The 24894-nt window shown below is 41.7% G+C and overlaps 1 protein-coding gene across 3 annotated transcripts in view; it reads right to left on the minus strand.

The window, feature by feature from the left end:
• The window catches only part of LOC133507217 (plexin-A1-like), a 215625-nt gene that overhangs the window by 93402 nt on the left and 97329 nt on the right, over window positions 1-24894 (minus strand). For all 3 annotated transcript variants that reach the window (XM_061832037.1, XM_061832035.1, XM_061832036.1), the window contains 2 exons: window positions 18216-18356; window positions 213-313 (listed from right to left, as the gene is read on the minus strand). In XM_061832037.1, coding sequence (XP_061688021.1) covers window positions 213-313; window positions 18216-18356 — 242 coding nt within the window. The remainder of the gene's footprint in view (window positions 1-212; window positions 314-18215; window positions 18357-24894) is intronic.

A 24894-nucleotide genomic window follows, 5' to 3' on the forward strand; every position in this document is an offset into this window, starting at 1 on the left:
CACTTTCTTGTCCATCATCACCAGCCACATGGTATCCATTCAATAAACAAAAATTCACACTGACTCAAAATGTGACCAGGGTATGATTTACTTTGGGATTAGCTGTATAGTAAGTCACTCCTCTTCAAATATAAACAAAGTATGTTCCCTGTTAAGAGGTTTCTTAGATTCTTTAAGTGTTATCAGAGTGGACAGCAGTGTGTGCTACTTACACATTGTGGAGGACACACCATCCACAGTGAGGGTCTCTGGAGCCTAGACACTCCCCGCATGTAGTGTACTGCTCACAGCTCTCCACTGGTACTCTCACCACCTGGAGGCAAACCATGAGTAACACCAACAGAGAGACAAAAGAGGGAGATTGTTGAACAAATGATGTTCTGATTAAGTTGGTGTATGATGAGTAATTGACAGTTCATGGCAAGAAAAGGAGCTAGAATGTGTCTTTTTCTTGAGATGGTATACAGGGAGAGAAATAGGTACACTGGGAGCGACTATGGTCTAGTGCTCTTCTTCTTCTTTTCCTTTCGGCTTGTCCCGTTAGGGGTCGCCACAGCGTGTCATCTTTTGCCATCTTAGCCTATCTCCTGCATCTTCCTCTCTAACCCCAACTGCCCTCATGTCTTCCCTCACCACATCCATAAACCTTCTCTTTGGTCTTCCTCTCGCTCTTTTGCCTGGGAGCTCCATCCTCAGCATCCTTCTACCAATATACTCACTCTCTCGCCTCTGAACATGTCCAAACCATCGAAGTCTGCTCTCTCGAATCTTGTCTCCAAAACATCCAGCTTTGGCTGTCCCTCTAATGAGCTCATTTCTAATCCTATCCAACCTGGTCACTCCGAGCGAGAACCTCAACATCTTCATTTCTGCCACCTCCAGTTCAGATTCCTGTTGTTTCTTCAGTGCCACTGTCTCTAATCCGTACATCATGGCCGGCCTCACCACTGTTTTGTAAACTTTGCCCTTCATCCTAGCAGACACTCTTCTGTCACATAACACACCAGACACCTTTCGCCAGCTGTTCCAACCTGCTTGGACCCGTTTCTTCACTTCCTGACCACACTCTCCATTGCTCTGTATTGTTGACCCCAAGTATTTGAAGTCGTCGACCCTCGCTATCTCTTCTCCCTGGAGCCTCACTCTTCCCCCTCCACTTTTCTCATTCACGCACATATATTCTGTTTTACTTCGGCTAATCTTCATTCCTCTCCTTTCCAGTGCATGTCTCCATCTTTCCAATTGTTCCTCTGCGTGCTCCCTGCTTTCACTGCATATGACAATATCATCTGCGAACATCATGGTCCAAGGGGATTCCAGTCTAACCTCATCTGTCAGCCTATCCATTACCACTGCAAACAGGAAGGGGCTCAGAGCTGATCCCTGATGCAGTCCCACCTCCACCTTAAATTCCTCTGTCACACCTAAGGCACACCTCACCATTGTTCTGCTGCCATCATACATGTCCTGTACTATTTTAACATACTTCTCTGCCACACCAGACTTACGCATGCAGTACCACAGTTCCTCTCTTGGTACTCTGTCATAGGCTTTCTCTAGATCCACAAAGACACAATGTAGCTCCTGCTGACCTTCTCTGTACTTTTCCACGAGCATCCTCAAGGCAAATAATGCATCTGTGGTACTCTTTCTAGGCATGAAACCATACTGTTGCTCGCAGATACTTACTTCTGTCCTGAGTCTAGCCTCCACTACTCTTTCCCATAACTTCATTGTGTGGCTCATCAACTTTATTCCTCTATAGTTCCCACAGCTCTGAACATCCCCTTTGTTCTTAAAAATGGGAACTAGAACACTTTTCCTCCATTCTTCAGGCATGTTTTCGCCCGCTAGTATTCTGTTGAATAAGTTGGTCAAAAACTCCACAGCCATCTCTCCAAATTGCTTCCATACCTCTACCGGTATGTCATCAGGACCAACTGCCTTTCCAGTTTTCATCCTTTGTAGTGCCTTTCTGACTTCCCCCTTAGTAATCATTTCCACTTCCTGGTCCTTCACTCTTGCCTCTTCAACTCTTCCTTCTCTCTCATTTTCTTCATTCATCAACTTCTCAAAGTATTCTTTCCATCTATTTAGTACACTACCGGCACCAGTCAACACATTTCCATCTCTATCCTTAATCACCCTGACCTGCTGCACATCCTTCCCATCTCTATCCCTCTGTCTGGCCAACCTGTAGAGATCCTTTTCTCCTTCTTTCGTGTCCAACCTGGTGTACATGTCTTCATATGCCTCTTGTTTAGCCTTTGCCACCTCTACCTTTGCCCTACGTCGCATCTCGATGTACTCCTTTCGCCTCTCCTCAGTCCTCTCAGTATCCCACTTCTTCTTCGCTAATCTCTTTCCTTGTATGACTCCCTGTATTTTGGGGTTCCACCACCAAGTCTCCTTCTCCCCTTTCCTACCAGATGACACACCAAGTACTCTCCTGCCTGTCTCTCTGATCACCTTGGCTGTCGTCGTCCAGTCTTCCGGGAGCTTCGGTTGTCCATCGAGAGCCTGTCTCACCTCTTTCCGGAAGGCCGCACAACATTCTTCCTTTCTCAGCTTCCACCACATGGTTCTCTGCTCTACCTTTGTCTTCTTAATCTTCCTACCCACCACCAGAGTCATCCTACACACTACCATCCTATGCTGTCGAGCTACACTCTCCCCTACCACTACTTTACAGTCAGTAACCTCCTTCAGATTACATCGTCTGCACAAAATATAATCTACCTGCGTGGTTCTACCGCCGCTCTTGTAGGTCACTATATGTTCCTCCCTCTTCAGGAAATAAGTGTTCACTACAGCCATCTCCATCCTTTTTGCAAAGTCCACCACCATCTGCCCTTCAAAGTTCCTTTCCTGGATGCCGTACTTACCCATCACTTCTTCATCGCCCCTGTTTCCTTTACCAATATGTCCATTACAATCTGCACCAATCACAACTCTCTCGCTGTCTGGGATGCTCAGAACTACTTCATCTAGTTCCTTCCAGAATTTCTCTTTCAACTCTTGGTCACATCCTACCTGTGGTGCATAGCCGCTAACCACATTATACATAACACCCTCAATTTCAAATTTTAGTCTCATCACTCGATCTGATACTCTTTTCACCTCCAAGACATTCTTAGCCAGCTCTTCCTTTAAAATAACCCCTACTCCATTTCTCTTCCCATCTACTCCGTGGTAGAATAATTTAAACCCTGCTCCCAAACTTCTAGCCTTACTACCTTTCCACCTGCTCTCTTGGATGCACAGAATATCAACCTTTCTCCTAATCATCATGTCAACCAACTCCTGTGCTTTTCCTGTCATAGTCCCAACATTCAAAGTCCCTACACTCAGTTGTAGGCTCTGTGCATTCCTCTTTTTCTTCTGACGCTGGATCCGGTTTCCTCCTCTTCTTTGTCTTCGACCCACAGTAGCTGAATTTCCACCGACGCCCTGCAGGTTAGCAGTGCCGGGGGCGGGCGTTGTTAACCCGGGCCACGACCGATCCGGTATGGGATTCTTTAGATGAACGCTCATATTTGTTTGGCACAGTTTTTACGCCGGATGCCCTTCCTGACGCAACCCTCTGCATTTATCCGGGCTTGGGACCGGCCTACAGATTGCACTGGTTTGTGCCCCCATAGGGCTGCATTCGACTATGGTCTAGTGCAAGGGTCGGGAACTGATGGCTCGCGAACCATAACTGGCTCTTTTGCCGGTTGCGTATGGCTAGCAGAGCACTCATATCAACACTGTATACAGCAGGGGTGCTCATTGTGTCCTGGTCGATTGCAAAGCAGTTTTGGTCAATCACATGACGCCATGCCCCAAAAAAAAAAAAAAAAAAAAAAAGTCGGCCTGAAGTCTTTTTTTTTTACATTTTGGCAGCACACGTTTGATAAACCAGGAGTTGTGGGTTCATATCCCACTGGGGCCTCCACTCGTCCGGGCATCCGGCGTAAAAACTGTGCCAAATAAATATGTGCGTTCATCTGAGATGACACACTATGGCAAGCCCTAATGGGACAAGCTGAAAGAAACTTACTTACAGTCCTTATGCAGCCCATCAATTTGGTTTAAAATGAGAGCATGCTTATGCACCGCTAACACTGGAATTTTTGTTGTTTTTTTTTTACTAAAGACATGCCTCTGTTGACAAGCATTGTTGGCGAGCGCACATAAGTGAGGAGAAATTAAAAAAATTAAACCTGCAGACCAGATGATTGGGAAAACTTGGAACGCATTTCCCGTCACATACCACACACTGCGGCATGTGAGTATTGCTGCACTGACAATGTTTGGTTTTACCTATGCATATGAAAAGTTTTTCTCACATTTAAAAAAATCATTAAGACCAACCTACGTTGACGAATAACGGATAAAGTCTCAAAGGCTGCATGACGTATGAAACAGACGATAAAGGCATTAGCAAGGAGTCGCATTAATGGTAAAAAGTACTTTTGTCACATTGGTTAGCAACAGCATAATGTTATTTGCATGAATGACCGTTCATTTGAGATGTCACGCTGTGGCGACCCCTAACCAGACAAGCCGAATGAAACTTACTATTGTACTCTTAAAGTTTTGGTCTTACATAAAATGCACGAATACACTTGTATTTAGTTTTAAAAATGTTGCATGGCTCTTTAGAATCACATTTTAAAATATTTGCAGTTTATGGCTCTCTCAGCCAAAAAGATTCCCGACCACTGGTCTTGTGGGTGTGTCACAGCTTTTGGTGAAGCCCTGCAATGCATGCTGGGAGACATGTAATGTGGTCAAAAACACTGCCAAGTGACCTAAAAAAATAACATTGGGAGGCAGGGATGCAGACCTCAGTGCAAATGTGTGTGTGTCTGTGTGTGTGTGCTTGAGTGTGTCTGCGGGTGTGTGTATGCAGCTGTGCGTCTGTGTGTAAATGTGTGTACATGCTGCGAGACAGTGAAGTGTTTGAACAAAGTCAATGTAACGAGGTCCTGTGTGACAGTGTATTCGTGTGTGTCACTCATTCAGAGGCACACGAGAGGTGTGGGCTTGCTGAGATGCTAGAAAAAAACATTGTTTGCGATGGCCCTTCACTTCACTTAGAGGTAATAAGCGATGATCAACAACTTGGGCCCAGGGGACCAGGAAGTGTTGGTATTCCAAGATATTTGCTGCAGAATGTTACTTGGTGTTGGTGACAGACAAAGCACAAGAACATGCACGTATAAATGGTGTGCAATAAAGTATATATGTACAGCTTCTATGCACATGAACATTTATAGCAAGAATGTTCAATTAAAATGTTTTTTTTTCCCCTCAATGGCAAGCATGTGTGAAAACAAATTCAAGAAAAAAATATCTGGATCTGGATACGGACCTCTTTCTGCCTTTTGAGGAGCTATGGTTTATGGCATACATAGTGTCAACACCATTACTAACTTTTCCTTGCTAACGGGCCGCGTTTTGTTAAGTTGAACCCTGTCTCATGGTGTGTGAGTATGTGTGTACCTGCCTTGCACTTATATTGACTTGTTACTGCAGGCTAGTTTAAATCAAGTAGCATAGTCAACTTGCTTATTAGGAGGAAACAAAATCAAACAAACATCCCCAGGCTAACTAGTGTGGTCACACTGAGATGTTATGAGAACCAGCTTTCAAGGAAATGTGGGGAAAATGGGGGATTGAATTCTTGTTATGAAGGGCAACTGCGATGTATGGAAAGATGTGAAAAATCATATTGCAGAGCACAAAAAGAACAATACAGATTTAGGCCTGGCTTCCTGTAAGAGAAAAATCAGGAGGACATACGAACAGAGCAATGAAATAAACTTGAGGCCAAGAGTCCCCTGTGAGCTTTAACTACAACAGATATGTAAGACAGATGTTGGACCTCTTTTATGTGCTTTAAAGTAGTGTATAAGTCTGGCTACAATGTTTCTAATAGAACAATATGAAATGGAGGAGATGGCAAATAAATGGAAAAAAAAAGCCATTTGGCCAAGAAAGAAATCAGCTAAAATTACATAAGCAAACAAAAGTGGAGAGCAGAGACAGTAAGAGTGAGCGGAGGCTGGTTGGATGAATGGACGTGTAATGGAGGAACACACAGGGAAGAATCTGTAAGGACATTGTGCTGAGTAGATAGGTTATGGTGGTAGACTCTCAGCTTTCCGTCATTATCACATTGAGTGTGACGTCAGATTTCATTTGAAAGGAGAGCTAAGCGATGTCTAGATGAAAAACTGTGAAATAAGCAGATGATGGGTAGATGCATGAGGCAAAGAACTACGATTAAAGACATATCTTGTATAGCGATAATTTAACAGAAGAGAAGAATTGCAGGACTCTCCTTGATCCATCACCTTATTGTGTGTCTCAATGATCCAAGGAACTAAGTTGTCTGGGGCTTCATGCCCCTGGTAGGGTCACCTGCAGCAAAAAGGTCCCAAGTGAGGCACCAGACAAAGCACTATAAATCTCTATAAATCTATATATAAAAGCTCTATAAATCACTATGATGAATACAAACATTGGATCAAGGTTTCCCTTGCCTTGACGCGGGTCACCGAGGCCCCCTCTGGAGCCAGGCTTGGAAGTGGGGCTCAAAGCACCGATGGGGCTCGGCCGGGCACAGCCCAAAAGGGTAACGTGGGTTCCCCTTCCCATCGGCTCACGTGTGGGAGGGGCCATACGGGTCAGGTGCAATATGAGCTGCGCGGTGCCCGAAGGCAGGGACCTTCCAGATCCGAACCCTGGCTCCAAAACCTCGCTCTAGGGACATGGAACATCATCTGTCTGGCAGGGAAGGAGCCTGAGCTGGTTAAGACATTCTGATTAGATATAGTTGGACTCACCTCCACAATTGGCTTTGGTTTTAGGGAGAGTCCTTGTTAGATGGGTTGGACTCTCTTCCACTCTGAAATTGCCCATGGTAGAGGCATTGAGAAAGTGTGGATATATTTATTGTCCCCCAGCTCGACACCTGTACGTTGGGGTTCACTTCAGTGAACCAAAGAGGAGCCTCCCTCCACCTTAGGGTGGAGGCATGTGTCCTGACCGTTGTGTGTGTCTATGCACCAACACATGCATATGGCACCAAAATATCCTAGGTCCCAGTTAGATGATCGACCTTGTGATTGAGTCATCAAACTTGGGTGAAGTGAAGGGCGGATCTATCAACTATCTATCTATCACACTGATCGCGGTGAGTTGGTTCCGATGGTGGGCGAAGATGTTAGTTCGAAAGAGCAAGCCCAAACATGTCGTGAGGGTCTTCTGCGAATGTTTGTCAGAATCTTGAACTCCCACCTCTGAAAGAAAGAGTCCTATCGGCCATTTTTGGCTGGTTGGACTCCTGATGAAGCTGATGGGTACCGGCTGGAAAAGCTGAATGCAGCTTTGGTGGTCACTGAAGCCAAAACTCAGCCATGAGAGGAGTTTGGTGAGACCATGGAGAAAGATCTCCGGACGGTTTTAAGGAAATTCTGGTCCACAATTCGGTGACTCAGGAAGGGGAACCAATACACAGTCAACACTGTGGTACGCTGCTGACCTCGACTTGGGACGTTGTGAGTCGGTGGGGAGAATACTTCAAAGACCTCCTCAATGCCACCGACATGCCTTTCCATGAGGAAGCAGAGTCTGGGTTCTCTGAGGTGGGCTATCTTATCTCTGGGGTTGAGGTGTCCCTGCTAAAGCTACTGCCCCCCACAACCTGACCTCAGATAAGCAGTAAAAAGATGGATGGATAGATGAGAACTGCAAGATTTTGTCATTACAGATCCTCTTCTCATTATGATGGTGATTAAAGACACTGGGGTCACATGCAGTAAATACTGCTTTCACTATCACTGCTTGGCGAGCTTGCGTCACCTTGTCATTGTACTTTGTGATGATAGATATGGCCTATTGTGCACAGAAGGGATTATGCTATGTGCTGTATTCAGTAAGAGTGGTTGAAGGGAAAAAAAATGAAACGGTGATGCAGTAGAAACCTGTTATCCTTAATTAGCCTGATGGGAATAAAAAAAATCTTGCTGTATTCAACACGGCGCTTTAATAACTTGTATGCGAATCCTAATAATTAGCATATACTCTCTTTATGAGCTGCCTTCACATACACTGACATACATCCTCGGTTTCTCTCTTTCAGACTCTCGATGACTCTTTTAATGAAAGCCAATTCCAAACAAATTACCTCATAAACCAGGCTTGATGGTCCACTCTCTTGCCATCTTTGCTCATTTACAATCGCCTCTGCACTGTAACTCAAGTCCCCTTTTCTTGGGCTTCTCCTACCTCTGAGCCTGGCTCTTGAAGTGCCTTGACATCTCCTTTTAGCTCTAAACGTTCCACCTGTTGTTCAATCTGTTGTTACAGTTGGCTATCACTTGCCTTTAAAAGTCCAGCGAACAGGCTTTGTGACGGTCACTCCCAAACCTAAAGGACGTGTAAAGCTTTTAATGCAGCCTTTCATTGCTTATTAAATTCAAACACAAAAAAGGACATTTTTAGAGATTAAAAACAGTCATAAATTATAAATTAAAGGGAAAAAGACATTGCTATTGGATAGTCATATTTTCAAATACCACTATAAGAGCACTCTTTACCAAACTACAACAGAATGTTGCAGTTTCATTGATTGTCAAGCAAACAGATGAAATTTCTTTGTAAAGGGCTTTTTGATTTACCTTTGTTTTACTGAAGTCACAAAGTATGTTGTTGTTGTTTATTCTTTTTTTTTTTACCATAGATTTATACGGCCTTTGACACATTTTAGTAAGTCCGTAAGCAAGTTATTTCTGAGCAATCAAGGAAATACTGTAGAGTAGAGCCACTTGGGGCTGTGAGCAGCATTTATGATGACATTAGATCATTATACCCGTGTCATCATTTTGTACAGTTAATGTATACAATAATTCTCAGCAATTAACATGATGATAGAATTGCTGCTGCATCATGGCAATTCTGAAGGACCTTAAATTTGAACTGATTAGTGGGCTGGTAAAATTATTGTACTTTTATAATCCATCATGGACGTTGTGCAAGAAAATATATGACATTTTTTGTCATATTGCAATTTAACCTAAAATAGATCTGTGTGGGGTTTGCATATTCTCCCCGTGCCTGCATGGGATATCTGTGGATACTCCGGTTACCTCACACATCCGAAAAACTTGCATGATAGGTTAATTGAACACTAAAATTGACTGTAGTTGTGAATAAGAGTGTGAATGTTTGTTTGCTTTTATATTTGTCTTGCAGTTGGCTGCCGACTAGTCCAGGGTGTATATGAAGAAACTGAAGAAAGTTGGGAAAGGCTCCAGCATGCCCAAAACCCGAGTGAGGATAACCAGTACAGAAAATGCATGGATGTGTGGAAATAAAATGTGGACTTAAAAAATGCCACAAACAGAAATCCAGAGATGGAATTTCAAAATTAAACATTGGAATATTATATATACTGTTTTGAATACTCCTGACAAGAAAAGTACAAATTTTCCAGTTAACTCAAAGAAATTCCACCCCCACTCTATAAGACACAACATATTCCCATCCTTTGTCTTGCCATTGTGTTACAAGTGATGTGAATGGAAGAATAATACAGAGAGCAAAACAGTAGGCCAAGACAGGGACTGAAGACAAAGATTCAAAAAAACTGAAAACAAAGTTGTGAAAAAGAGGCAATAGTCGGACAGCGAAAAAGAGAGAGAGGCGTAAATGTGAGTGGCTAAGGTAGACGAGCCTGGAGGTCTTCTAATTAAGTGCGGATGGGAGAGGTGGCTCTCTGGTAAATGACTCTGTCACTTTAGTAAATGGACTTTTGTGAGTAGTGAGGAGCCCCACAGCTGGCATTTCCATTATCACTTCCAAGCGACCCACCACCATGTTCAGAGGTCGCCATCAGAGACTGGGGAAGAGAATACAGGCATTCCTCAAAGGTGGATTAGCTGAACAGTGACAACACAGGGTTGGAAAGATCCAACTTCAAGCTATAGTAGTCGGGTCGTCAGTTTTACTTTGGGTACGTTTACCCAACAGCTATATAGTAAGAATAATTGATAGCAACTGAAAACGGTAGAACTGGTTCTCACTAATTTGATTGCTAGAAGTTGTTTGACTGCCTGATCGATTCTGTTGTAATGTGAAGATTGTATATTGTGAACCTTGTATGAATATGTTAGTACAAAGGACAATGTTGAACAGCCATCTGCCTAATCACCATTATGGTTTATATTATAGGTATTTCATCAGACTTCTTTACAAGGCTGACTAGTGGATGTTGTGTGATGAAACATATTGAGCATCCCGCATTCTGCATCATTAAAAAAATGGACTGAGTAAAGAACGTTGTCCCTTGTCCCAGGGAAAAGTTACTGTGAATTCCTTTTACGTTGAAAATTAGTGATGACATCACATGCAGGAGGTGTTCTTTGGAACTAAAGTTGACTGTACCATGTGATGTAATCCTCTATCTTTTATATTATTTTGATGTATGGAGTACTGTGTCAGCTCTATTGCTACAATTACTGTATGTAGTGTCCGACATGGTAACAACATTTTGTCGTCCTTGTACCACGCGCGCCAATTAATTAAGACTCTCAATAGTCAATATTATATTAGTTACTATAAAAAAACAGTAAATAAGCATATTTATTATAACCATCCATCCATTTTCTTCCACTTATCCGAGGTCGGGTCGCAGGGGTAGTAGTTTCAACAGGAAAGGATTCCCAGCCACTTCATCCAGTTCCCCTGGGGGGGATCCCAAGGCACTCCCAGGTCAGCCGGGAAACATAGTTTCTCCAGCGTGTCTTGGTTGGTCCCATGAGTCAATGGGACCAAACTAGTTAGATGCCCGAGGCACTTCATCTGGCTCCTCTCAATGTGGAGGAGCCCCAGCTCTACTCTAAGCTCCTCCTAGATGACGGAGCTTCTCACTCTCTTTCTCAGTGAGAGTCTAGACCAATGTGCTCAATGTGTTGATTGCGATCATGTGACAGCGTGCCCAAAAAAAAAAAAACGTCAGCCTATAATCCATCTCACCACCCGATTCAGGTGTGGCAGATACGTTGATCGGACGCACATAAAGGTGCGTTCTAGCAAGCTTGCCTCCTATTTAAGTCTCTCTTTTGCTTTCTCCACAGCAGTCGTGGCATGCATGCGTGCCCCACCCCTCTCGGTAGATCGCGAGTGGCCGGCTGCTTGAAAAGTAGATCTTGGGGTAAAAAAGTCTCGTCTCCAGTGGCCTAGACACTCTGGGTAAGAAACTAATTTCAGCCACTTGCATCAGGGATCTTGTTTTTTCGGTCATGACCATTGAGTGTAGGAACATAAGGAACATAGACCGAGCGGTAAATTGAGAGGTTTTCCTTTCGGCTCATCTCCTTCTTTACAACAATGGACCCATACAAAGTCAGCATCACTGCAGACGCTTCACCGATCCGCCTGTCGAGCTCCGGTTCCATTCTCCCCTCACAAATGAACAAGAACACAAGACACTTGGAGCAGGATAACATCTCCGACCTAGAGAGGCCATTCCGCTCTTTTATGACTGAGGACCATGGTCTCATATTTGGAGATGTTTTTGTTCATCCCAACAGCTTCACACTCAGCTATTATAACAAAGCCAACATTTAAGCAACACATTCACTAAACAGCACCGTTGTCCATCAGTTTGTTTAATTTTGCACTTTAAGACCCCAATCAAGTTTGCATTTCTAGGCTCAAAAATGCTGCTGCTGCTGTTGTGTAAAATGACCAACCTGGTAATTTGAAAAGTAGCTTGATAGTGTTGTATTTTAATTGAATAGATTGTCTTCAAATTCAACGTTAAAAAATGCCCAAGTTTAGAACATACTTGTTCTAGTCACTGCAGGCAATCAAGCTCAAATTTCTGTTGTCTTGCAATTAACTGTTCTGATGGCAATGCCATCTCTAGGTTGGCTTCATTCCATGAGAATCAGTCATCCAAGTCGACATCAAGCAACTGGAGACCACAACTGAATGTCCGATTGAGATGGAAGGGAAGAGAAACCAATAAGCTTTCAACAGTTGAAGCCAGAAGTTAACATACACTGCAAAAACATGCATTATTTTTTTGTCTCAGTCTAAAGTCAAATCACACTAAACATCTCCTGTTTCAGGTCAGTCATGACCACCAAAAGTATCTTATTTTGTTAAATGCCACAATAAAGAGAGAATTCCTTAGAGAATTTCATCTTATTTTCTTTGAGGTCAAATGTTTACATATACTTCGAGTAGCATTTCGTTTCAATTGCATGACTTGGGTCAAACGTTTAAGGTAACCTTCCACAAGCTTCTGCTGCAATCCTGGCCCATTCCAGAACTGGTGTTACTGAGTCAGGTTTGTTGGATGCCCTGCTATCACACACCTTTTCAGATCTGCCCACAAATGTTCGATGGGTTTCAGATCAGGGCTTTGTGATGGCACCTCCAAGACATTGACTTTGTTTTCCTCAAGCTACTTTTGACCCATTTTGGCAGTATAGCTAGGGTCATTGTCCATTTGGAAGACCCATTTACACCCAAGTTTTAGCTTCTTGGGTGATGTCTTGATATGTTGCCCTAATATCTCCATGTAATGGTCAGACTTCATGATGCCGTTTATTTTATAAAGAGCTCCAGTTTCTACTGCAGCAAAACAGCCTCATATGACGTTGCCGCCTCTATGCTTCATAGTGGGTTTGGTGTTCTCAGCTGTACGAGCTTAAGCTTTTTTTCCTCCAGATGTAACATTGGTCATTATGGCCAAACAGCTCCACTTTTGTTTCATCAGACCACAGGACATGTCTCTGGAAGTTAACATCTTTGTCTAGAAGTCTTTATGGAAACTGTAATCTGTCTTTTTTTTTCTTTAGGAGTAAGGGCTTCATTCTAGGGGAGTGGGCCTACTGCCAATGTCAATGCAGGACTTGTTTCACTGTGGATAATGATATTTTCTTACCAGCATCATTCAGAATCTTCACATGGTCTTTAGCGTTTGTTCTGGGGTTGATTTGCACCACAGGACCAAAAAAAAGTTCATCTCCTTCCTGAGCGATGTGATGGCTGGATATTTTTATGATGTTTATACTTGCATATAATTGTTTGAACAGAAGAACGTGGCACTGTCAAGCATGTGGAAATTTCACCCAAGGATGAGGCAGACTTGTGGAGCGCCACGATTCTCTCTCTGATTTGATGGCCGATTTCTTTTGATTTACCCATGATTTCAAACAAGGAAGCCGAGTGTTTGAGGTGTAGTCTTAAACAACATCCCAGGTGTGCTCTCAATTAACTCATGTTGTCAGTTAACATACCAGTAGCTTGCAAAGCCATGAGATCATCATATGCGCATCTCAATGTTTTTTAATGATCATAGTACTTTTTGTGTATGTAAACTTTGGAGTTTGGTGAAAATAGTATAACATTCTCTACGAAATTCTCTTATTATTGTGGCATTTAACAAAATTACTGACCTGAAACAGAGTTTTTGTCGGATTTTACTTCAGAAAAGAAATGTGTTTTTGCACAGTGTATGTAAACTTCTGGCATCAGCTGTTTCTATCTTACCTTACCTTAAAAATGTCAGTAAGATCACACCATCCTTTAGGAGACAACTGGCGTAAAACACGAAGAGATGAGAGAAATACAGAGCTATCTAGTGATAGCAAGACTTCCATTGCAAAATGTTTCTGCACACTTTTCTGATAGAGCATGCACACAACAATGCACACCTTTCTAGTAAAAAGGAAGAAAAGAAAATCCCACGAGATACAACAGGAAAGTGTAACGGGAGCGAGATGTCAGGAGACAATTATAATGAGGCCTTGTAGTCTGTCAGACATGGAAACAATCAGTCTATGTTTGAGTTAAGCATTATAGTCCTCAAAAAGCACTTATCCCCATTTTAATGTCACAAAATTAAGTTGAATGACATAGATCTCTACAAGGCTGAAAATTCTGTTTTACAGTAGGAAAGGACGAAGTCAAAAAATAGCTTACACTAGGAACAAAAGTAGGAAAGAAATGTTCTGTGTTTGTATCTATTCTAATGGGTATATCCTTGGCCTATGTCAAAACGGTTCACATATTTCCATGGTACATATAGTAAATAGGTATATTAATACTGCAGCCGTTATTCGTGTATTTTTGTTATCTACGGGGGTGTTAAGGAACGTAACCCCCGGGAATAACGGAGGAACACTGTAGTTGTATACTATAAACTGAGTATCTTCAAAAATATTCTCTTGTCAGGTCATGTTTTCTAATCAGTCATGTCAAACCAACGTTACAACATTACACAACTAATAGGTGCAAACTTATTTAGATTATGATTTATAAAAAGCTTTATTTAATTCTTCATATCCTAATGGATCCAACCAATTGTGGAGACCATATTAGCAGTAGCACAAACTAAAAAAAGGTAATGTGAAGCATCAGCCAAATACATCTGACGTTAAACTACTTTTTGCACTTGTTAATTAATGGGGATTTTTTGTTGGCCACGTTGACAAATTGAGATATTCAATCTTTGAGCCATTTAGCAACTGACTGATTAGCTGTGTCGAGTTCACTAAATGACAGTTTTGATTGATACAACCAGCTGCCTTGTTGTGTGTGTTGATGTCAGCCAGTGCTAATGTGTGCACTAACGAGATTGGCAGTAGAGCAGTAATATGTGAATGTAAACAGATTGACGGACACGCACACACAAATAGACACACACACACTCTCACCTCGGAATGATGTGTGACAAAACAATATGTGGGAGATATTAAATAATTAGGCTTTGTTTTTGGAGCTCAGTCCCAGATACAACCCAATGTTTTCCATCCAAGAAGCAAACAACTGTAAAGACATTCAGACGTGGTCAAACGTGTGAATTTGTGCCATGTCATTGTATATTGTGGCCGATTCCCAAAAACATGTACACACTTTCACAGTTTCTCTGTCACACACTTGAAAACAACACATGGACGCTCGATTGCTACTTTGAATTAAGTATCATGCAACAGCTGTGCAACTTTATCTGTGACAGCCTGCTTCAAGTCATTGTAAAGATATTCTCTTGTTCAGTGACGCAATATCTATAGTACAATATATGTTTAGCATTTAGCCACTGATGCCCAATGTGTCAATGTAATGTGTATGAAATAAAAAGGGTATGCATGTGCACAATACCAGAAAGTGAGACTTGTCTTTTGCCTAGAAGACTAGGATTTTAGTCCTGATATCAACCCGACTAGCTATCGCAGCCGATTTCCTAGATTGGGCCTGACAAATTTTGTTGGAAAGGACATTTCTTGTAGTGTGACACTACAACGCCAAAATGAAAAGTCTAACATGTTTGATTTATTTTTATATATCTTCCGTGTACTGTGATATATCACTGGCAACTCTCCAACAGCGCACATTGACGTTGCATATTGTGATCGGCATTTCGCCTCCCGTGCTTGCTGTTGTCAACATACTTGCACGCTGTTGTCAACATTTATGCTCGCGCACTAACCAGTTTACAGACACTTTAGCACATGATTCGACAGAACACTAGCATGTTTACCTACAAGTGTTTGTGCTAGCACTAATTTGTTAGGTTCCATAACATTTTGTTACCTTATCCAGACGTATCATATTGAAAGCATGTGAACACACCTAAGGCAATCCTTAAATGAACATCCTCTCCCGAGCACCGATGATGAAAATTTTGGCCACTATTTGAGGAAATGTAGTTTTAGGCTGACAATCTTATAGTATATTCTCTCACATTCAATTGGTTATGAAAAGAGATGATGAATAATATATAGTACATCAATTCCATCAACAAAGAAAGTGTAAAATAATGGAAAAACAATTGCTATTTTGATTTGTCTTCTTTTTGCATCCTGTCTGACCAAGTACACATACGTATACACAAGGCGTAGGCGGTGAGTTAGGGGCGAGGTTCTGATTTATGACTCGCACAGTTTCAGCTATATTTATCATTGTCATTATTATCGATAGAAGATACGACAGCAGTAGAGGCCTGCTGTGTGTGTGTGTGGGCTAGGATGGGGGAGGGCATGTAGGCCTTGTCATGGTCTATGCATGAGCGGATATGTCCACTGACACCTTAATGTGCTTGGCTTGTCTGAGGAGCCTCTGCAGGCAACCACCAACATGCACGCACATACATGTGCCGCTCGCTGATAATCAGCACAGAGCAACTGCGTGCATCTCAATGCCACGAGGAGTTGGGAAAACAGGAGACTCGTGCAAAGTACCCTGGCATGTGTCGTAAAGCAAATTCAACCCAGCTTCGATCGGCATCCTTCGATCGATGTACCTTATATCCTTCTTCCTGATTCTACAATTTCCCACCTCTGCCTACCATTCAGAAAGTGTGCAAGTGTGCGTGTGTGTGTTCAAGAGAGGTGCAAAAAGGGGCATTAGCAAGAGATCATTAAAAACACGGGAACGGGATCAGTATAAGGCAGCTGAGAGGGGAGGACTCAATTTGGACTTAGATAGAAATGTGCGTGAGTGTATGTCAGTGGAACCAGATTTGCACAAGTAGGGTGGGGGGCATATCGGGGTAGATGGAGGGCAGAGGATAAAGATGAGGACAGGTTGGAGGGCATTGGCTAGCTCTAGTTATTAGTGGTGGAAGGGTTTAAAAAAAAAAAAAAAAAAAAAAAAAGGCCTGGCAACACGATCCCCTGCTCAGCTTGACACAACCCTGCCATCCATTATTGGTGAGCTAACAAAATGCAAGACAAGATTGCACATGTTGGTGTGGATGTGTGTGTATGAGTGAGTATGCGTGTGCATTGTTGAGTTCTAAAACAATGACGATTATTGAAAGCGACAACATGACATTTTTAAAAAAAACAACAATGATGATAATAGTGCCAATATTTTTGTTTCACTTTATGACCTTTTATTATTTTTCATGTGGTGTCTTCATATTTATTCCCAAATTGTATGCTTTTTCATTCCATGGCATGCTGACATACAAATTGTCTGTCCCAACTCCTGCTGACTGGATCAGATTTGTTTAAGCACAATTACATGATGTTTTACAACTGTGTACACAGTAGTATGTTCTAAGTTATGAAACACTTATTCACCACAAATGACCAGGTCTATTCTTGTAAAGCCCTTCCTTGTCTACTGGTCTTTAAGAAATATGATTAACTTAACAGTGTTGGCTTGGCTCACAGCAGAAGAGACTTGCCAAGTCTCCAACACCTTCCATAAAAGCAGAGTATAACTCACCGGTTTTAATCAGACAGGAGCTTTAAACCTATTAAAAATGGCTGTCTTCGCATGATGCAAGCACAGGTTCTGCTTCCTTCTCTCACTACACTAATGAGACAAAGAAATGAGGGGAGCAGCTGGGCCTGGGGAGCGACAGAGCTATGACACGCTCACCTCCGCCTGCTACTCCCCGCCAACTGCCGTCTCATTGCTCTCACAGCCCTACCATCAGAGTAGACGTGGTCTACATCAGCGGTGGGGCTGGTAATGACCGTAGGTATATAGACACGCAGACTGCATGTGACGGCTAACCCTCTGCACGTCTATGTCTGTGCGTATATGTTCATTATTAGAGGTCATGCTGACTTGTGTATTCCATAGAGCTGCATGGTGATTGTACAGTATGAGTAGAGTTAAATTTGTTACAGTTAATGTTTAACAAGCCTGAGTTGTGGTTGTTGACGGTTGATAATGGTCTGGATGTAGGCGTCAAGGTCCCCATACGATAAAGTTGGGAGGAAGACTTAAAAACAAACAAAGCACTGTAAGGGGCAGTGGAAAATGCCATCCTCAAAAATATCGGATATGGATTCTAATGATCTTGTACATGTTTTTTTTTCACCCTTATTTCCTCAATTCACGGTGTTGTGTGCAGCTAAATTGTTAAGTGTACTTTTTTTTTGCTTTGTTTGTTATTGTTTTAGTTTTATTTAACATTTGCTTTGGTTCAGAGTGTGACTTTGCCACTTTCTGCCCACATGTAAAATGCCCCTGCTGCTCCTCTTGAAATGAGAATTTTATGAAAAGCACCTCCTTTAGGCTTCTTCTGCCACGCTAATATGGCTTTCCAATGACTGCTTGTACTGCCATCTGTTGCTTTGGTACGTGCTTGACACCTTGCGAATGGATTTTCATATGACTAGAAGGTGGCTATGAAAGTAGTTTTTTGTAGCTTTTTAATTTTTTTGAATGGACCTAAACCACAAACTCACCTGTTTGTCAGTCAATGTGTAGAGGTGCTGCTGGTCTGGGCTGAAAAGCATGTCTCTCAGCAAGGGACTTCCTCCTTCACTTAACGTCACCTTCTCATAGAGTACTGCTGGACGGTTTGGACTCACAGAGTTCACCAGTATCTGAAGAGGAATGCACACAAATGAACTAATTCACTCACCTTTGAAAAAACTACAAAAAGCCCTTTTCCAAATCTTTAAAACCCCGTCATAAAACATGTTCACAAGCACAGATAAGAAGTCCCACTTTTACCATTAATTGAGCATATTTAAAATACTGTAAATCACAAGAACTACACTGTTATGTGTTTTGGTTTTTTGCACTGTAACTGGAAGTCGACGACATTGTCCTTTCCTACTGATTATGTGTAAATAACATAATATGTGTCTATAATGTCTTCTATAATATGGCTCTATTTACCTATCTAGTTGGCTCTCCAACCATCCCATTTGACAATTGGTTGAAAAGTGTCTGCTTGACATAGCTAATCAGCTTAATTGCAAGTCTCTGCTAATAGTGTGTGTTGATTATAGTGCAACTGATTATAGTTATGGAGACATGATTACATGAGTGGATAAATGGAAAGGGCAACTACTCGACCTATAAAGGAAATAAATCTACAGAACAAATTACATCAAACAAAGCAGTAAATAGTACATAAAGAGATGGTCAAACTAATCTCCTAATATATGTGAAGAAAAAGATAACCATTAGGTAGTGCCTTGAAAGTCTAAGTGTCTTTGTGATCTTTGCTGAATAGTTCAGCAAGACCTGAACAGTAATGGTGCAAAAAAGAAGATGGAAAATTGTCTGGCTGGATGGCGGTGAGCCAAAGTCATCTCAGCGGCAAATGAAAATCACAAAGCAATGGCGAAGGAGGAGGGCAAATACCATCTCTCAATTCTTGTCAACTCGCTCTGTTATCAGCTCACAGTGACAAGGAAGGGACAGCATGCAATGAATAGTTGGAAAAAATAGATTAAGACGCATAGACAAATGGGATTACTCCAATACATAAGATAAATTATAATTAGAAAAAAAAATTACTGGTCAATATCCATAACCTAAAAAGTATCAGATAACTATAGCATGTGACAGGACTGACAAATACTGAAATCTGTCTGCTTGGTTGGAAACCTCGATGCAAGCCTTTGCAATTAAATAATTTCTTTATAAAAAGAATAAAAAAAGAAAAACAACAGAAGACCATCTCATTATCTCTGCAGGAGAAAGCGCTCACAAGACAGACTTAAAGAACTGGAGATGAGAGGAAATATGGATGTGTATCATCAAGATAATGGACCACTAAACAAGGGATGCGTTACAATAACAGATGGGTCCTATCTGGACTAACACAGAGACACGGATGAATAACAAAGCATTGAAATACGTTTTTAAGGAGACATTGGAATCAGGGGGAAAAAAATAAAGAATGGCTAATATGTGGGGGTAGACAAGTTGATGTCAATGGGCTTCTGTCAATAGTACACTATGTGACTGACAACCCACAAATTAAATTGAATGTTACACAATGGTTGCACACCAGTTTATATTGAACAAATTTCTCCTCTCTGTACGGCTGTTGTTTCACCCACCCCTTCGATCCCTCTGAAGAGAGATATTGTGTGCATAGAAAATGCAAATGTGGGAAGTGAGATACGTATGAAAGAAACCCAAAACCAAGTGAAAGCAGGCGACCCGTGAAAAGAAGTAATAAATTGTTTCAAATCAATTTATTCAGAAGGGACCACGGCCAAACCCCAAAATATTGAAACCAGCAGGAGAACACTGTTACTAAGAAGACTTAAGTACTACTGAGTATATAATCTATGCAGATGTGTACATGATTGATGGAAGGATGATGGATGAATTTGGACACGCATAGAATACTGGTTTGAATCCACCAGAGAGGTAGAAACAGCACCAGAGATTTTAGGATCACATTATCCATCTTAACACGAGTCAGCCATTCTATACTTTATGGGGGAAAAAAACTGCAAGTGTGTAAAGCCTTGAAAATCTGTTTGTCATTCCTCTCGATCTACAATCAGCTTTCCTTTTTGCATGTAAAAGAGTATTCATGATGTGACTGCATGTTTATCAAGTCACGTAATCAATGCAATGATCAGTGATGACAGGAGACAATCCCACTTGGTCATTGTTTCCTCTCTCTTCCTTAGCTTTCCAGTGAATATTCACTGGACGAAACAAACATTTATTTGGAGGACTTCTTCCTTCTGTGACAGTCATATTAATGTTACCTTTTAGACCGAAAATAATTTGATACAAGGCATATAGTAGGTCACACTTTGATATATTCAGATTTTGAATCAATTTCTCCCATACTGTTCACCTTGCATTAGGACTGAACGTCAATAACGAGTGACAAGGCAGTGATGAATGTGTAGAGGGAGAATCCTGCCTTTGTGTTTGTGGTACGTGTGTGTGTGTGCATGTTAAATAAAAGCAGGTGACTTTCCGATGTAAATTTTTTTTTCCCTTTTAAGACTTTTCCTCTCGTAGTAAGCATCCAGGACCAGGATATGTACAGCTTCTTCCCTTTTTTTTTATAACAGGTTCCACCTTTGCTCACTCATGGAATTTCTACCAAACAGAAGCATCACAAGAAGTGGATGCACAAGTTAATTATATACCTTGGCCATCTAGTGGAGGGGTGCTCAATTCGTCGATCGGGATCAATGGTCGATCGCAATGCAGTTTTGGTTGATCGCGACAGTGCCGTAAAAAAAAAAAAAAGTCTGCAGGGAAAGCAGGGAGCAGGTGGAGGAACAATTAGAAAGATGGAGGTACACACTGGAAAGGAGAGGAATGAAGATTAGCCAAAGTAAAACAGAGTATATGTGTATGAATGAGAGGTGTCGTGGGGGAAGAGTGAAGCTCCAGGGAGAAGAGATAGCTAGGGTGGACGACTCCAAATACTTGGGGTCAACAATACAGAGCAATGGAGAGTGTGGTAAGGAAGAGAAGAAACGGGTCCAAGCGGGGTGGAACAGTTGGTGGAACGTGTCTGGTGTTCTATGAGACAGAAGAGTCTCCGCTAGGATGAAGGGCAAAGTTTACAAAACAGTGGTGAGGCCGGGCATGATGTACGGATTAGAAGCGGTGGCACTGAAGAAACAACACGAAGCAGAACTGGATGTGGCACAAATGAAGATGGTGAGGTTGTCGCGTGGTGTGAACAGGTTGGATAGGATTAGAAATGAGCTCATTAGGGTGACAGCCAAAGTTGGATGTTTATAGAGACAAGGTTCAAGAGTGCAGACTTCGATGGATTGGACATGTCCAGAGGCGAGAGAGTGAGTATATCAGAAGAAGGGTGCTGAGAATGGAGCTGCCAGGCAAAAGAACGAGAGGAAGACCAAAGAAAAAGTTGATGGATGTTGTGAGGGAAGACATGAAGACTGTGGGTGTTAGAGAGGAAGATGCACGAGATAGGCTTAGATGGAAAATAGATGACATGCTGTGGCGACCCCTAATCGGGACAAGCCGAAAGGAAAATAACAAGAAGAAGACTATTAAACGTATTTTTCTGACCATTAGCTCACCGTGCATATGCAAACAATGGCACTTAGTACAGCAAAACAAGCTAGTCATCGAGTTCCCCCCATTATAAGCCCTCACTTTTTTCTCAAAGTAAAGAAAGCTTATCAAACATGAGTATGGATGCTGGAGCAAAGAAGAAAAAAACTTATCACTTTCATACGGAATGGGAGGTGGACTTTTTTTCCCACAATGTCATTTTTGAAGTCCCCCCCACCCCCCACCCCTATGGTCGATCGCGAGAGCCTCTAAAAAGTAGATCTTTGCGTGAAAAAGTCTGGGCACCCCTGATCTAGTGGAACACCATTTGATTGTTTTTCCTGTCACTGTGGTATGTCACTAGCATAGAACACACATCGAACTGAACATACTTTAGATTTGTAGCAAATAGATAGTTTTCAGATCTTTTATACATGAAATTGCATCATTTCCTGTGGCAAAATCTGATCATCTTTCACGGCGCAGTAATGTGCCACAGGACACAGGTTGGGAATTACAGCTTTGGACCATTGCGAGATTTGCATAAGTTCCGCATGACTCATACGCAAAGAGGCCATTTAACGTTTGGATTTTTACTACCTTTCTCATTCCCACAAAAGCCCGTAAAGTTTTTATCTTGCCACAAGGCCTGCTTGGCTCTGATAGACATTGGTGATAGCTAGCTAGTGATGATGGCGGCTGGGCTATGACGGGGAGAGAGCTTTCTGATAAAGACACTAGCATGAAAATGATGAGAATGATCCCTGTCAGTGCCAACAGTGACGAGTAATTTGAGTGGAAATGAAACTTGAGATGTGCAGGGATGAAAAAGGGGACAGGGATGCCCTATAGTTACAACCATAAAGATAAACAAGTGAAGAACGTAAGAAATGTAAAACTCTCAAAGACCATAAATTAGCAAAGCATAGAACAAGACAGAATGAAAAGTTCCAGGTGTTCCAACTCTGTTGGATATCTTTAGCGCATCGTTACTCCTAACCCATGCATGTCAATCAGGGAATGGTTATGACACTTAATAGCAGATCTGGAAAACAAAGTTAAACATGAAACATATTTTGCACATGAAAAGCATGTGCGCGCACACACACTTAACACCTCTACTTGGGTAAACTTGACATAAGTATATAGCTCGCCATGCATAATGGCAGAAAGCCTCACATTCCTGACTTTGATGTGGAGGAGGCCCCATGTAAACTAGTATGTGCATGTGTGTGTGTTTAGGGGGTCTTGGGGTGAGGGGAATTCAGCGTGGCCTTGAGCAGAACAAAGGGGAATAAAGGAAGGCAGCAACAGGGTGATGGACAGAGAAAGGAAAAGTGTCACGGTTCTATAGGATCTGGACTATGTTAGGGGCCATGGGGAGGATGAAAGTGTGGACAAAGGATGGAAACAATTAAAACCAGGACCTAACTCATGTAGCTTTTCCAAGGTCAAATCCAAGAATTCTCAATATCTTTTAAAAGCTTATCAGTTCACTAGAAATGGGTTAAAGGGTTAAATTACATTTCACACACTTTAATTAATCCAAAGTGACTGCAGCAATTTTACACAACAATAATAAATTTAGGTTACCAAAGGTTGTTGGTACAAATCTAGCATATGTTTAGTACATTACAATGGTTGTGCAGACATTTATCTATCCAGATAAGGCAATATAAAAGAGATTCTTATTCACAACACCGACCTGGCAGCCAATTTAGAGATAGTACAACCTCAAATTAAAATACCCCAAAGTCTGGAATCAATTAATTGAGAGGCTTAGAGGCATGTTCTCTTATGCTTACACTTTTAATGATAATAATAATGAAGAAGGTTAAAACCTGAGATTTGCACTGAAAAATGAATAAACGATAAAAGATTATTTTATAATTACAACATACTTCTTTAAAAGTATCAGAAACTCCACTGTCTTATCTCCAGATCACACTCCAGAATTTTAGCCCCCAATATTGGCTTGATTAGCTATTTCCAAGATTGCACCTGAAATATTTTGTCCAGAACGACAAAGCTTCCTGTAGTGTGACATAATACACAATCAATACTTTGGCCCTATGATAGCAATACGATGGCAAAAAGAAAGGTTTCATATGTTTGTTTAATTTTTGGGGGAATATCTTTTGCGGAGTGTGATTTATCAATGACAACTCTTCGGCAGCGCGCCTTGACGGTGACCAGTAAGATTTTGTATTGTAGCTGGGGCATCACCTACCGTGCTTGCCGTTGACAGAATTCTTCGTTGGCATTCTCAACATTTATCCACATGCACAAATCCCTGTTTAATGAAGCATTAGAGCTTGATTAGAGAGAGCGGCAGGAAATTTATGTACAAACGTTAGTGCTACCACTAGCTTGCGAGGGTACATAACGTTTTATTGTCTGTTTGTGAGGCAAATCCTATTAAAAAAATGAGAACATAGTTCAAGGAACCCTTGAACAGATGACCCAAAACCTCATCTCCTAAGCACCTGGTAACACCCCGAGTCATATTCCGGTTTATGTTCTTTTTTTTCCCCCACAACTTCTAAGAACCAATCCATTATTTGACAGCAATTAGTCTCCATGGTCACAACCGTATCCAGTTGCAGTGAAAGGTGATAAGTTTTCAGGTTCTGCCTTTCTGACAGCGTTTGATTTGATGAAGGCAATGCTCGTAAAAGATAAGATATGGTGGCATCTGAATACACGTCATGTAGTTTGGCCACTGTTGGACCAAGATACAGTGAGATTTGAAGGCAATAGCGGGACACTGTTCTATAATGAAAGACCAATTTTTGGGGGTAATTGATCCAAGCAAATCACTGACACAGCTGTTCTGCCATTGGTCTTTTGGTGGTCTCAAGGTGGATGCAGCTGTGGTCAGACTCCCCAGAGGTGGAAGCAAACAAAAGCACCCTTCATATTGGCAGATGGGACACTCATAGGCATCTGACTTTAGTATTAAAAAACTAACTTGTTTTATTTTTTATGACAGGTACGAATGTTAAAATGTTACATAATTGGCAGTACAGGTACTAATTGTTTTAGGATGGCTACAGTATAAACTAGCAAGGGATTATGTTGAATTATTTAGAAAGCACCTGTAAATATTGCTGCATTGTA

This window comes from Syngnathoides biaculeatus, chromosome 10 (assembly GCF_019802595.1).
Source record: "Syngnathoides biaculeatus isolate LvHL_M chromosome 10, ASM1980259v1, whole genome shotgun sequence".
NCBI classification, from domain to species: Eukaryota; Metazoa; Chordata; class Actinopteri; order Syngnathiformes; family Syngnathidae; genus Syngnathoides; species Syngnathoides biaculeatus.